Source organism: Cuculus canorus, chromosome Z (assembly GCF_017976375.1).
Source record: "Cuculus canorus isolate bCucCan1 chromosome Z, bCucCan1.pri, whole genome shotgun sequence".
Taxonomy (NCBI): Eukaryota; Metazoa; Chordata; class Aves; order Cuculiformes; family Cuculidae; genus Cuculus; species Cuculus canorus.
The window spans coordinates 32,897,520-32,914,161 of NC_071441.1; the positions used below are offsets into that span (position 1 = coordinate 32,897,520).

The window sequence follows — 16,642 nt, forward strand, 5'->3', positions numbered from 1 at the left end:
GGGACTTAAGAGAAAGCTGGGGAGGCACCTTTTACAAGGGCATGTAGTGATAGGCCAGGGCAGAATTACTTTCAATTGGAGGGTGTAAGATTTAGACTAAAAATCAGGAAGAAATTCTTCATGATGAGGGTGGTGAGACACTGGCACAGGTTGCCCAGGGAAGTCGCGGATGACCGATCCCTGGAGGTGTACAAGGCCAGACTGGATGGGGCTTTGGGCAGCCTGATCCAGTGGAAGGTTTCCCTGCCCATGGCAGGTTGGAAGGTTGGGAGTAGATGATCTTTAACGCCCTTTCCAACCTAAATCATTCTATGATTCTATGATTCTTCCCTGACAGTCCGTCGCAAGGGCTTTTCCCAAGCTAACTCTTAATGCGTACCTTTTAGACCTATGTAAAATCTCAAACAGATCATTTGATTTCCAAATTATTGCAGAATTTGGTTAAAAGCAAATGCTATTGTTTCCGATGTGAACAAGCAGCTGGTGTGGCTGAGTCAAGAAAAGTTCAAGGGTCTGAGAGTCCATAGCACCCTCAAACCACTCCTCATAGGAAACACTGACCTTTACACAAAATGGGGTGCGAGGTAACTGCAAAGCTACTGGAAAATGCAGTGTATCTCCCAGTTTAAAGGCAGAAATAACATTGCAAGACACATAGTTTGGACAACTCCACAGAAAATGAACATTTTATATTTTGCATTCCAAGGATTTTGGGGGCAAACCAAAATGCTTTTCTGAAAGGTGGACATACTTCTTAATGTACACTGAAGCATGTTTGTAGAGAATGGCTCGCTCTGTCATCTTCTTCAAGAGGAGAGATTTCAGTGGGATTGTTTCTCCTCTAATGCACTTCCATTATCACAGTAGTTACCAATAGAAGGGGAGGAGGGAAACTAAGCACAGCAGGGAAGTACAGTTAACACCTTATACAGTCACACCTCTACCCTAAGAAGTATTACAAGCAGTCCCCTGTCTGAACTAGTGCTGAATTTATCATTAACCTCATTTTCACTTTGGAAAGCATAACCAATGTGTAGCAATAAGGGCATGGTTACACTACAATGAGGAGAAAAAAGAACATTAGGTCAGTTCAGCCCACAGAGGAGAATAATAATCTAGTTGAAGTATAATACAATGCCAAACGGGCATTTCATTAGAATTTTGTATTACAAGAAACCTTAACTTTCACTGGAGTTAAGATTATTATATTTTTAGTTTGACAACATACACGCATAGCTACTAAATAAACACATGATAATTACAGAAAAAAAAAAAAGTCAGAAGCTAGAGGAGTAAACATTGTTATAACCATTTTGTCATTTTTGAAAGAACAATACCTCTTAACCAACACTCTGCCTTAGGGAAAAAGATCAGTAATAGATTCTTCTCTAACTAGATTCACCACAAGTTTTCATACCTGCTTATATTAAGCCATGGACATGATCAAGTTCTCAGACCCCACAGAAATCATCAGCTGCTCCATACTTACTCTGAGTAATGAGGGGGCACAGTAATTTCCATGTCACAAGAGTTCAAAAACTTTCATGAAACAGAATCACCCCTCCAGAAATCTCTTAAATTTGATGCTGAACAGAAGCCTTCTGTATTAGAGTTTGATTATTAGCCATAGTAAGCTTCTCAGGGGAAAATCACTACCTCTACTGATTTTATCATGCCCTTGTGAAATAGTTCACTGAAAATAAATGGAACCTAATGATGGTTCAGAGGAGTCTCTATGTGAGAGAAAAAAATAATAGGAAGAAATATTATGTTTGAGACTACACTTTCCTTTCACAAGATGCTTACTCATCCAATGGGAACTGTCAGAGTCACCAATCAATTAATTTTCTAACCTCTTTGTAATGAGGTTTTTTCCTCCTTCAACTCTTGTTTTTGTCCTTTGTAGCAAACAGCTGATTTTTCATTTAGGTTTTGCTTTCCTTCATTTTATACCATCCTAAAATGGAAACATGGAAGAAAAAAGGGAGCTAGCCACAAAGGAACAAAATATAGTATGTCTGTTCTTTAATTCCTTGCAACATGATAAGCTCAAAAAGTAGTATGCTAGGAAATCGATTTTGGCTGTCCAAAACACAGGAAAGTGTGAAGGTAATGTTGGCAGTCTGTCCTGCATTGCTGTTAAGCCCTGTGATATTAATTTTGACCTGTTTCTTATCATTCTAGTCATTTCATCACATATTGTACTGAGTTCATGGACTGCTCCTACAGTGCTCTACCAAACTACTTGCAGATGAACAGAATATGAAGGCGTTACATGTACTACTTTTCCTTTTAGATCTAAATATGGTACATCAAGCCATCTTGAGGGGGAAAAAAAGGCATGATGCAAGCAGAGAAAGAAGAAATCACAAAGACAAAATGAACCAAAATGTGTTAAAACATCTCACTTCTCTTACTGGAAACTTGGACATGCCAAAAATTTAAGAAACGTGGGTGTCGTTTGGTTTTCAGCCTCATTCTGCTTTGTTGATTGACCTGTTTCTGCTCTTAAAATGAACTGCACTATCTTGTGTCTCCCCTGTACAATTTTATCAAGGAGACGACAAATGATGCTGGTAGTGACAGTTCGCACTGAAATGGAATGCATAGTAAAATATAGTTTTCCTCAAATGAATTGCTGAAACCGTTAATCTTTATCTAAATGCCCATAATAACTGTTTTGTTCTCTGTGGCAGCTGGGAGAAAAAAAACATCTTCCAGAAAGCATTTTGGCAGCCAATCTGCTTGTTAATAAAACCTGGAGAAACATTTGTGATTAATATAAATTACTAATTCGACTTTTAATGCCTAAATGTGACAGTGACTAATTTACACAGTTTCACTTGAGCTGCCACTGAGTATTTCAAGTGGAACTGACACAAAATGCTCTTGCACTGGTGTGTTTCTAAACAAACCCACCAGAGGTGCAGTGTTACAGATGAGGAACCCTACCTCTGTCAATAATTTCTAACCCTAGGGCTGAAAACTCTGCTTGGACTAGGGGAAAAGGGTCAGCAGCAAAAGCTATCTAACACCATATTATTATAAGCTGGAAGTGGCCCATTTTGTATAGACATGGGAACCGGTTGCAATGAACTGTGAGGCAGCTGTTGCTTCTGCTACCAGCTGACAGCATTTTTTAATGCTACAGCTAAAATCTTCCCAATTTAAGTTTGAAACTTGGTACTACCGCAAAGCGTTTTATTCCTCAGACTGATCACACAGATCATTCCAGTGAGATCCAAATAAGAGATACAGCACTATCAATGGTGAAAAAAAACCCAATATACATATTCAAGCCTTCAGATAACTGGTTTAATAACTAATAGCTTTGTCTTGTTATAAACATACCTTAAATGTAGTCTTACAAGTTATTATTAATTTGAAATTCCAATAACATTACGATTTGCCTGCTTTTATTCAACTGCTAATAAAATGACTTGGAAGTCTTGGAAAATGTAAGAAAATTTGAAAAAAGAAATTGCTAAACAATAACCTATCCATGTCAATTGCTCACGTCTGAACTACATCATCTTCATCATCCTACATCACCATTCTCACTGGAACATAGCTTTACACACACTTTGTTTCTGCTCCTCTCTCTGAGAGAGAAACACAGTTTCTACCTTGCTGAGTGCCTAAGAAGTTTTGATTATGCCATTCCTTCTTTCACCTTCTTGACGTTGTTTACAGGAAGGACCTAAGGAAATCAGAGCCTACCTCAATGGAGCGGCAATGGGAACTGCACATATAATGCCTGGGGAAAAACAAGTTCCTGCATTTCCTGTGCATCGTTAGCCAAAAGGTGTTAGTACTAAACCCTCTTCAAGGGGAGAAGTTGCATTATTTTACAGTCCCTGGTATGCTTAAGAAAGACACATCTTTCTCAGCCTAAGGCTACTTTATTTCTGCTCAAGATTTCTCCAGCAAAAATACATTCAAGTACATACAGACAGCAAGCCCTGCTGCCGTTGCTGCTATGGATTCTGACCAGTCCCAGTGCAAGGCTCTGTGTTGCAGGATAATACATTGTTCCGTGCCTCACAGCTGAATGTCTTCTGCAAAACCCTAAAATTAGGCAGAAGCAGTCCACAAGCAGTTTTCAACGCTACAGGCATCGAGATACAGGAATATGACCCAGTATTACTGAATTAACAGATCGTCTTGAGTACTATCACACAACACACACAGGACAACACAGGCCCAGTCAATGTGGATTTACAAATGGTGGGTCCTGCCAAACTAACCCGATCTCCTTCTATGATGACACCTACTTAATGGATAAGGGAAAGGCTGAGCAAATAGCGTACCTGGACTTTAGTAAAACCTTTGACGCCATTTCTCACCATATTCTGCTTGAGAAACTGGCTGCCGTTGGCCTGGACAGGCTTACCCAGTGAAAAACTGGTTGGATGGCTGCGTCCAAACTGCTGAGTCAAATTCCGTTGGAGGCCAGTCAAAAGTGGTGATCCCCAGAGCTCAGTATTGGATCCAATTCTGTTTCAATACCTTTATCAATGATCTGGATGAGGGGATTGAGTGTACCTTCAGTAAGTTTGCAGATGATACTGAGCTGAGAGACAGTGTCAACCTGCTTGAGGGGAGGGAGGCTTTACAAAGGGATCTGGACAGGCTGGATCAATGGGCTGCAACCAACAGTATGAGGTTCAACAAGGCCAAATGTCAGACGCTGCACTTGGGACACAACCCCATGCAGCGCTGCAGGACTGGGAAAGCGTGGCTAACAGAGAAGGACCTGACAGACGGCTAAATATGAGCCAGCAGTGCGCCCAGGTGCCCAAGAAGGCCAATGGCATCCTGCCCTGTATCAGAAACAGTGTGGTCATCAGGAACAGGGAACTGATTATGTTGCTGTACTCAGCATCGGGGAGGCCACATCTCCAATACTGTCTTCAGTTTTGGGCCCCTCACTACAAGGACATGAAGGCACTGGAGCATGTCCAGAGAAGGGCAACAAAGCTAGTGAAGGCGCTAGAGCACAAGCTTTATGAGAGGCTGCTGAGGGAACTGGGGTCGTTTAGCCTGGAGAGAAGGAGGCTGAGGGGAGACTTTGTCACTGTCTACAACTACCTGAAAGGAGCTTGTAACAAGGTGAGTGTTGGTCTCTTCTCCCAAGTGACTGGTGACAGGATGAGAGGAAACGTCTCAAGTTGCACCAGGGGAGGTTCAGATTAGACATTAGTAAAAATTTCTCCATTGAAAGTGTTCTCAGGCACTGCAACAGGCTGCCCAGGGAAATGGTTGAGTCACCATCCCTGGAGCTATTTAAAAGACAGGTAGATGAGGTATTCAGGGGTATGGTTTAGTAGTGGAGAGGTACGGTTGGACTTGATCGCAAAGGTCTTTTCCCAACCAAATGATTTTATGAAAAGCAGAGGTGTCAAAAAATACATGTAAGAAGAAATTCAGGTTCATATAATCACAATATCCCCACCTACAACTTTTAAAACATAATGTACGTTAAACCATTCTGGTGTATTTTTCCTTAAACATATTTTAAACATCACTGTGACTAAATTGTCAGGGCACTTTAAAATAATGAATATACTGCCACTCTGATTATCCTTCAAATAATTAAGATCCTTTCACACCCAGAAGATAAGCAACAGCAATGGTATTCCCCATATCCATCATCAGAAGCCTGGTTACTTTTGTGAATAGAGCTATTGCATGAGTAAGATTCTGATACACCACTGCATCTAGCTGTCTGTACCACTCTATACTTAACATCAAATATCCGTGATGTAAAAGGGAAGCGGGGGAGCTTTTAGAGGCAGTAAAAATCTCATTTGGCCATTAACTTAGATCTGAGGATGACCCATTGCTTTCCTGAAGGAAAGTGGAAACATCTGGAAGTCTGAAAGACTTTGTAATTCTTCAGGATAAAGCACTTCTACGTCTTTCTGAATATTCTCTGAAAAATCTTTTTCTAAATGATTTATACAGACTTGCCAAGAATCTTGGAGACAGAAATATTAAATGCATGTGCCATTTTGAATCCAGAGTTGTGGCCACCTTGACTGAATAGTGTGCATTACTGGGCAATAAAAAAAAGAGTTATTGAGAATGCCGTAACAGTCTCCTATTTTACAGCCTCCTGTAATATCAGATGGTTAGATAGATTAGAAAGAAATTTTCTTCTTTTAAATCCAAGTATTTATGAAAATACGGAGTTCAATGTTGAACATTAATTTATGAGACAGAATATCAGCCAATTACTCTGCATGTGGAAATATTTTTTCATTGAAGGAGTTTGCGTTTGGTCTATTCATTGCAGGCACATATTCATACATTTTGTATACATACATAGAGACAGTATCAGCAAAGAAAGTACTGCATTGGTGAGTTAGTCTGAGGAACAGTGAGACTAACATGCTGATGATGTGGAGGCAATGAAGTACAACACAGTTATTCCAGAAGTCACTGCTATGTTATTTCCATTTCTGTTGGCATCTGCTTCGTGTTACAACCACATAGTTTCAAGACAGTAAGTTTCAGTTTGCTCAGAAATCAAATTAGAACACCATTACAGAGTTAGAAGTTCTCAGAAAATTATTACTAGAATTCTCCACTTCTATGCATTCTTTCATCTAAGGAATCTACATGCTTTCCCCGACTAATCTCATAACAACCCAGTGAAGTACCGCTGCAGAGCCTCACCCACCACTGAAGCACAGGCAACTCTGAGATGTTAAGTTGTAGCTGTCGAATATCAAAACTGATCTAAAACAATGAATGATGAACAGTCCATCATGATTTAAAGGGCTGTCTGCAATTCATTCAATTGTCCTTCCAGCAGAAGGACAATTTAAGAGTAGTGTTAAATACTATTAAATACTTTCAAGAAAGTTCCAATAGCATTTTTACAAGAATCAAAAATTTAAAAAATTACAGTAATCCATAGCCACCAGTATGTAACATTTAGTCAACATTTAGTCACTATTTCCCTTGAGACAGTATGTCACATATGGCCTTACCAAGTTCCTAATGCTCCTTGGAGTTTTTTTCATCCAAGGTCTAGTCTATCTTTTTAATGTTTGTGATTTGAAGATCACATAACAACATTCAATACATGCTTTGTTTTCTTATAATATAAACTTCCCTTAATGGAGCATGTTAGATGAGAAGGAAAAAAACAAGAAGCAAAAGAAAGAAAACTCTGTCCCTCATCCTTTCTGTCTGTGGGCACTCCCTCATTCTTCCAACATCCAAAATCAGTACTTAAGTAGAAAGCAACACAAGTCACTTGTCTTCCTACAGGGTTGAAGACATAAAATATGCTTATAAGACAGCTTTCAAAGTTGCAAATGTATAGTACATACTCCCCTCTTTTATATTTCTGGTATCCTATAAGGATCTTAATGGCACTTGAATTTTGAAGCACATGAATCCAAATAATCTTCTTTCAACCTGTTATTTGAAAGACATTCATTCCCTTTGAAAAACTGAAACAATAGAGAGCAGCACGTCCGTGGGTTCTGTCTTCATTTTCTTATATGGATTTCTACTGAGTCTCAAATTATTCAACAGTTTTTAAGACTCCCTTTGAGGATACTAAGAACACTACAAACGTCAAAATCTATTAGACACTGGTGATTGTTTCTGCTCTCTTTTTAGCAGGACCAGCACTTAATTCTTCTGATGCTTTCTAACAGAAACCAGCCCTTTAATCTACACACAAGGATAAGCATGAATTCCCTCTTAAAGGTCACCTTCCTCGTCTGTCTTATGTTATCACATAATTTTTTTTTGAAGTATGCATTTATCAAACTCTTTCAAATGCTTTGATTTAATTCAGAACATCTTAAGCAATTCTGGTAAACCAGCTATCAAAGCAGGATTTGTAGCAGAGTGGCATGTCTAAGCCTACTGATGTCGAAGTAGCATCACTGTTTATGCTGATCAGATCTTGATTGAAAGGTTAACAGGGGACATCACAATAAACAATGTTTCCCCAAAAGAAGAGTGCAATAAACACACTAAAAATGTCCATAATTCCCTCAACACCCCTTAATAACATTCTTTAGTTAACCTCTATTTTTTAGCTTTGTTGCTAACCAGGATATCTGGAGAGAGAGGTCCAAAAGCAATCTTCTGACCTCATGGTTTCAAAATGCAATGAGGGAAGAAACACCAGCAGTACCTGCATTAACTAACACCTGTTGAATTGAAGAAAGATAGCCCTTCTTCACTTGGCAAAAAAAGATCCAGTCTTCACTTTCAAAGAAAAATACCTGCTACTTAAGTCAACTATTTCCACAAGTACAAAAAAAATTAAATCAAAGTTTAGCCTATGGAGTGAAGTATAAGCTGAGTATGGCAGGACAAAGTTTAGTCTATGGAGTAGTATAAGCTGAGTATGGCATGACAAGACTTACCATCAATCAGCTTTACTCATTTCTCAAAAGCTCACACAGTTCTCTAAAGCTCAAACCCAAACCTTGCCCCAAGCCAAATTGCTGACTTGGAGTTCCAGTGTTGACAGATTCAAAGCAGGAAAACATCCAAACCAGGCCCTTTATAGCATATAAGTTATGGATACAAAGGGAAAACTCCACCCAAGTAGGGCTTTTGCTGAAAGATCTGTTCTCAGTGGAGAAAGCAAACCAATCTATTTTCATGTACAGAGAGTCTTACTTTGTCCTGTGAATATTGGTCAAGAAACCAAACAGAGATTTAGCCAAAGACTTTGTGAGACAAGTAGCATTAAAAGTGTACAATATGACCAACTGTCTGAACAAGCAGACACATGATGTAAACAATAAGTGATTGCAAGAGATGCCCAAGTACTTATCGTAACTACAAATGAAAGAAAACTCCCAGAGTTCAGCTAGAAATCTTATTAATAAGATAAGCTAACTACCTAATTAATAGGCAAAAGTAAGACAAATAGAAGTGAAGGTATTGTAAACACTTTTTTCTACTACTGTTTTTTTTCCTTAAGATCTTTTGAATCAGAAAAGCCTCCAGAGGTGTGCAGATGGTTTAAGAGAGATGGTCCAACTACCAGACAGCAGTTAAAGGAAAAATGACAGCAGGATTCAAACAGTCCCACAGACTCTGGAACAGAGCAAGGACAAATACCAGTCACAGGGATAGAATAAGCTAGCAGAAAAGAGACGGTTTTATATGCGAAATTATGAAAATCGCAAGTTCTCTTACAGAAGCAGCATATAAAACCATTAGGGTGGAATGTTATTTTAATAAAAGCCCCCAGGAGGTAAAAGCCAGAAATTTCAGAAGGAATTAGTGCAGAGAAACAAGGCTGATGGGGAAACAATGACAAAAATTAAGAAAACCCAGGGAATGGGTAACAGCATGTTCCCTGGCAATATTTTCTGCGAAGCAGGAGAGTACAGGATAGCTGGATGTTATTAAGAAGAAGTGTATGTACAACTGTAAGTAAAATTCTACAAAGTCAGTTTCTTAATTTATTCACAAATTTAAGAACAATTAAAATATTTATAACCAGAATTAAATTCAGATCATAAAAGCATACTATGTTGGTGCAACTAGGAGCAATATAGTTATAACAAAAGCTTCCTGAATTGACACTCAGAAGCTTCATGCAAATAAATGGTGACAACAAAGGCACAGTGATAACGACATATGATTAAAGGCAATATTAAGAAATACCATAAGCATTTTAAAATAAAACCAGAAAGCCACATTACATGAGATGAAACATCGAAAGAAACAGTAACATAAGAAGTTACACAAATAAGCCACAGGTAAGACAACAGGATGCTTTAAAGATGAAAGGAGCTCTTTTGCTCAGTAAGAATGGAGAAAGAAACGCTTAAGTTATGTATAGATATATTACACATAAAGCCTGCTAAACGCTAGTAAAAAACTTCAAGAACGCGTGGAGAACAGGAGAGCAGCAAGAAGACTGTGAAAAAGAGGAAACCTACCTAGGTTTCTCTAGGAAAAGGGTGTAAGTATATATAAATTACGACATTCACAGTGACTAAATCACTAAATAAACAATACATGTAAAATCTTGGAGGATAAGATGATAAAATCAGCATAGACTTCTTAAGGATAAACCATGCCAAATACTGAAATCTTTGATAGAATAATTGGACTGATCGCTTAGAGAAAAGCACATGCTGCAGCTTAATACTGGTGCAACTTCTGACGCTACATCAATGATACACTGCTTTCAGAAAAGAGGCGTAGCTTAAAATGACTAAGTATTTAGTTCCTGCTTTCTAAATATTTAATTTTCTTCTGCTTCAGTAGTAATACTATTTTGCCTGTTTTCTGTTTAACATACACTAATCTGAGGTATGCACCTGCTAAAAACTAAGTAAAAATTGAGAATTTGGGTCATGATCTATTATTTGTTTTCCTCAGCCCTGCATTGTGAAGTCCTTAACTAAATAAAAGTTTATTTATTTGTAAATATTTAATAACCTTTTCTTCTGTCAAGAGCAAACACAATCAGTACTTCTTAATCGCATGTCTGCCAAGTTGAAATCACTTCTTCAATGTAAATCTGATATCAGATATTTTTTTTGTTCTATTTTTCCTAGAATGAACACACACAGAAGGGTGACCCAAGCTCATCTGAGCAATATATGAAGGCAACAGCTTAACAAAACGTGGCACTTTCAAAATGAACAGTTCAGAAAAAGAGACAGTGATTGTCCTCAAATCATTGTATTTTCTGGAAATAATGGAAGTAAGAGAGGCAAGTCACTTCCTTAAAAGGTGAACCACAAAGATTTTCAAAAAAGGACCAGAGAGTAATCAAGACAAATACCTAGTTAGTATTTCTGTCATTCCAGAGGACTAGACTACATGATGTATTTTGTAACCCTTAAATAGGACATACCAGACTGATGCCACATAGTCAGCTTTCCCCCTATCCTGCAGAGAGGGCAAAAGTTTCAGATGGGCAGAGGAATGGATACTTTCCCTTGCAAAGCAGTAATTTTTTTTTAACTTGCACATACAGAAAGGTAACAAAGATAGTTTCCATAGCTTGGACTAGAGCCTGCTCACAATTCTGATCAGGGAACAAAGAACAATGTTTCACCATCTTGTTTCTTCAGCACAAACTAAGAGAAAAACATTCCAAGATGGACAGCTCTCCCCCAAGAAGGTCAGCATTTAAACGTTAATTTAGCATATAGTGCTTCCCTGCAACTGTTGTATTGCCAGCTTTGATACTTTCTTCAGCAGATTGAATGATAAATGCAAAAAATACTTAAACCACAGAAAAGGAGGAAAAATGTTTATGTGTCTCTGAAATTCCCTAAAATCTAAAAACACGTAAAAATTTAACTGCAGTGAACACTAGGCCAATAAGCTACTAGACAATTAACATCTCCTTGCTGCTAATCTTCTACTATTTTACCTTTCATTAAAAAAAAAAAAAAATCCATCTAAATGCAGTTGAATATCATAAAGCTCTTTATATTTTAAAGCACTTTAGAACAATTATTTTTAAGAGAGCTCTTAACAGTTAAATGACTCAGGTAAATGAATGTTATAGAAAATACATAATGATACTTAACGCAATATCAAATTTTACCACAAATGAGGAAATACAGGCAAAAGCAATCTGAGTATTTGAATAATAATAATGTTTTCCTTGAGAGTTCAATGGATTTTCTAACAACTAAACTATTAGCGACAAAGACTACACTTAGATTTCTCATGCTTCTTTTCTTCAATTTCATGTTTGGTTTTCACCTTTATTAAACATTTGTCTTTGTTCCATTGTCAAAATTTAGAAAATATTTTTTTTTGCATTGCTTGTTTTTTAACGCTTGCAGCTACTAGTGCCATCCTTATGCTACATTTATATTTCACATTTTATTTGCTAGAATAAAAAGAAATAAAAGGAAAACTATTCAGTAGGGATGTATTTCCCCGTAGATTTAGAAAGAAAAAATAAAAACCTTGATGCTGAAGAAATGAGGCTGAAAAACAGGGATCATACATACTCAGTTTCTCTAGTGAAATGAAGTGGAATGACTGTTTCACAGCAGAAAGGCTAGCTACACGTAGGAAGGCAATATTAGTTGGGATCTAAAAGCTTTCGACTCTCTAGTCTAACACCAAAAACATGATAAAAATATTGCTGGAGTAATCAAAACTTGTTAGGAGTTGAAGGTGCAAGTACAAAACAATCCGGTGAAATAAGATCTGTGTTGGGACGATCAAACAAATGAGACAGCTGAAGCAGTATCAACTGCACAATGACATCAGGGAATCAGTTAGCTCAACCCGCTGCTTTTTAACCTCCTTAGCTTCAGATGTTATCCTGAATCTCCTCTGGGTGACCAGAGCAGCCTCAAGGCAGGCCTCCATGGAAGAGAGTGCAGAGCTCTGGGAGGACTGCTCTGGGGAGTGGGCATGAATGTGCATGAGCCTATTCACACTCCCCTGCTTCACACCTGCTCCAGTGGCATCTCACATTGTGCACACTGACAGAAACACCTTGTCTTGAGAAAAAAAAGGGGAATAAAGGAAGGAACAAAAAAGGAGCCACTTGGCTTGGTACTAGTATTTACCTCTAGAAATTACAACTTTAAATACTGCTAGCCTACTAATATCTAGAGCCAAACAAAGTTCACAGATGTCACTTTCCTTGAGTAATATTAGAGAGATGAAAGTATTTCATCTTGAGCAAATAATAAAATCCAGGAGTCTCACATGCAAAGTATTATTTTTCCTTATATTTGGTAACAGGTTCCATCTTACCCTTCTTGCCCCCTCCACCTCCTAATTCCACTTCAGAGTGCTGGAATATATGTACGAATAGTGCATTTTGCTTTAAAAGTCAGCTGTGGTTCAGTGAACAGGCTGACGTACTATTTCACGTGACAAAATCTGTGATTTATTCCAATTTTCACTAGCTAGATTCCTAGCTGAAGTATATGGTGATAGTTAAGCTTGTGTTCACTGTAAAACATCTGAATTATATACTGTTTGGTCTTCTGTATTTCCACAAAGCATAGGTGAAAAATTAGCACTTACTGCACAACAGTAGTAAATCTCTATATACTCACAGATGTAGAAATATTCCCGGCCTGGCCTGAACTCAAATCCTAGTGAGAAGGGTGTGAAGAGCTGGAACTTTTCCGAGAACTTCAATGGTCCATTCGGGGAATGTGGCCGATTACACTCCCACCTCTTGAACCCTTTGGAGGTGTGATCACAGGAGCTGTAGCCATCAAAGTTCACCATGTACAGAACATAGCGTTCGGTCTTATCTTCTGGCACCGAGTCTTCATAGTGAGGGCAGAACACATCCAGGTAGTCATTGATGCAAACATCAATGTGGTAGTCGCCTCGCTGGAATCTGAAATCAAAGAAGAATTCAGACATAAGCACATTTAACTGAAGATAACCTTGTTGTGGGGTAACTTCTTCATAGAAGGGGCATTGCTAATGGCACTTCATTTTGCTCCAGCCACACAAATTCAGTCTCAAAAACAACCCTTTGAATTCACCAAAGCTATGAGAGACTGCTTATGCAGGACTATAATCACATGGCCTTCTGGACAAAGTTTTTGCTCTAATGAGTCTCTTACTAACCGACAGCTTATCCCTCCATATGGGTTATTGAATAAACAAACAAAGAAAGTATCTGCTTTATTTGGTTGGGGGGTCTTTTTTTTTCAGTTGGAGAAAGAAGCAATAAGAAGCAAAGAAGCCAAAACTGTGCCAGCCTCCCCAAATCAGCGTCTATACAAACATCTACATGTGCATGCAAATAAATAACCCAAACATATCATTTTCTCTGAATCAGGCAGTAATCACTCCTATGCTGAAAGATGATTTGACTGCAAGTACTTATAGTTATTAGAAGAGCACCAACAGGTTTACTCTTTCTTCATGATTATCAGCAGGGTGTTAAGATGCAAAGAAAAGTGTGTATGACTTTCTAAAGGTATTTGAAAAGCAGTCGATCTTTGCCAGAAGTACACAGTGGAGATGTTGCTCTGTTCAGATAAAAGGATTCTGGGATACTAATTGTCAGCACTGAGGTTAATGTAACAGTTCTGAATGAGTACCAGCTGAGAAATGCAGAGCAATGTACCAGCCTGGATACACTTCATTATTATTATTATTACTATTATTGTTATTATTACTATTATTGTTATTATTACTATTACTACTACTAGGAGACCTTAGAGATGTGGGATCGTTGTTTTGTTGGGGATGGGAAGGTGTCCTTTTCTTTTTCCCTGAACATTTCACTTACATTACTTCTCTAATGCCTACCAGAGAAGCTGGAAGAAACTATGGGAACAAATTCTCTGCCTCCATGGGAGCTTACATCATGATTCATTTAATAGTTCCATAAACCAGGTCTGTATGTCTATCAAACTCCACGGGGCAGCCAAAGAAACCAACCACTGACCTACTCCACTTCAGGCTGACTGGGCTACTTGTAGCTTCCCTCTTTCACAGCTGCAGTTGTCAAGTGTACCACAGAGCAATAAAAAGGCCATGACAGATTTAACTATAATACTTATTTTTTGCTGAGAGGCATATTTTAAACACCTGATGGGCTTGAAATCTGCCATCTGGATCCTTCTATATAATTTCAGAGAAAAAGCAATGATCTGCTGGCCCTCCAAGGATAGACTCAGAGCAAACTACACCTTTTCATAACCCTGCAATAATTTAACTTCAATAAAATAGCCTTTGAAAGGGCAAAACCTGAACATGCATCAAAGCATGGTATATCTGTATAATTTCAGCCAGTGCACAGCCTCACAGTTTCATACTGTAACGTAGAAAAGCCTCTCTGAACCATAGTTCTTTGAGGAGAATTCACATTTATCTAAATCATTAGTCTAAAATATATTTTTTTAGCCCAATGCTTTCAAAACTTGTCACCTGAACAGATACTATCTTGATGCATTTGCAAAAATGTACCATTTACAAATTGGTGTCCGTTCTCTGTATCAGTTAACAGTATGCCATTTTTTACAGGTAATGAAAAACAGTATCTTATAAGCTATGAATAGGAAATCCACGTTCTGCTAATGGTATCTCTATATTTATTTATTTTACAACGACAAATTTAGTAAGTGAAAACTGGTATATATTTTTACATGTGTGTGTGGTTTTTTCAACCATGCCATTGACAGACAATGCAGCTTTCTCAAAGCTTTCTCAAGGTCACAATTCATACCAACCTGTGCCTCTAAAATAATGCCCAATCACAGTTTTGTTGTAAATACTATACCCCTTCAGAACTATAGGATCTCTTAGGTTGGAAACGACTTTTCAGATCATGAAGTCCAACCACTAACCTAACACTGCCAAGTCCATCACTAAACCATGTCCCTAAGTGCCACATCTGCACGTCTTTTAAATGCCTCTGGCGATGGGAACTCAACCACTTCCCTAGGCAGCCTGTTCCAGTGCTTGACAACACCTTCCTTGAAGAAATTTTTCCTAATATCCAATTTACGCCTCCTCTGGTACAACTTGAGGCCATTTTTTCTCATCCTATCCTTTGTTATTTGGGAGAAGATTCCAACACCTGCCTCACTAGAACCTCCTCTCAGGTATCTGCAGAGTGTGATAAGGTCTCTCCTTTTCTCTGGAATAAACAACCCCAGCTTCCTCAGCTGCTCCTCACAAGACTTGTGCTCCAGGCTCCTAACCAGCTTTGCTGCCCTTCTCTGGACAGACTCCAGCACCTCAACATCTTTCTTGTAGTGAGGGGCCCAAAATCGAATACAGTAATTGACAGGCAGCCTCACCAGTGCCAAGCACAAAGGGAAAAACACTTCCCTGCTCTTGCTGGCTGCGCTATTTCTGATGAAAGCCAGGATGCTGTTGGCCCTCTTGCTCACCTAGGCACACTGCTGGCTCATATTCAGCCAGCTGTCAACCAACACTCTTTACTGTCTTTACTGCCAGGCAGTTTTCTAGCTATTTGTCCCCAAGCCTGTAGCCTTGCATGCAGTTATTGTAGCCCAGGTACAGAACCCATCACGTGTCCTTGCTGAATCCCACATAGCTGGCCTCAGCCCGTTGATCCAGCCTGTCCAGATCCCTCTGTAGAGCTTTCCTTCCCACTAGCAGATCAACACTCCCATCCAACTCGGTGTCACCTGCAAACTCATCAAGGTGTACTCAATCCCCTTATCCAGATCATTGATAAAGATATTAAAAAGAACTGAACCCAACAGTGAGCCCTGGAGAACACCACTTGTGACTGGCTGCCAACTGGATTTTTAACTCCACTCACCACAACTCTGTGGGACTGGCCATCCAGTCATTTTTTTACCCAATGAATAGGACAGCCATTCAAGCCTTGAGCAGCCAGTTATTCCAGAAGAATGATGTGGGAAATGGTATCAAATGTTTTTCTAACGTCTAGGTAGCCAACATCCACAGCCCTTCCCTCATCCAGTAAGCAGGTCACCTTGTCATAGAAGGAGATCAGATTAGTCAGGCAGGACATGCTTTTCCTAAACCCATGCTGACTGGGCATGATCACCTGGTTGTCCAGTACATGCTGCATGATGGCACTCAAGAGGATCTGCTCCACAATCTTTCCCAGCACTGAGGTGAAGAAAGCATTATTTAGCTCAGCTTTTTCCTCATCCTTTATCACTAAGATTCCCACCATATCCAA

The 16,642-nt window shown here is 38.9% G+C and overlaps 1 protein-coding gene across 4 annotated transcripts in view; it reads right to left on the bottom strand.

Moving 5' to 3' along the window:
• The window catches only part of EFNA5 (ephrin A5), a 209,323-nt gene that overhangs the window by 26,837 nt on the left and 165,844 nt on the right, over positions 1-16,642 (bottom strand). For all 4 annotated transcript variants that reach the window (XM_054054305.1, XM_054054303.1, XM_054054304.1 and 1 more), the window contains exon 2: positions 13,047-13,339. In XM_054054305.1, the coding sequence (XP_053910280.1) occupies positions 13,047-13,339 (293 nt within the window). The remainder of the gene's footprint in view (positions 1-13,046; positions 13,340-16,642) is intronic.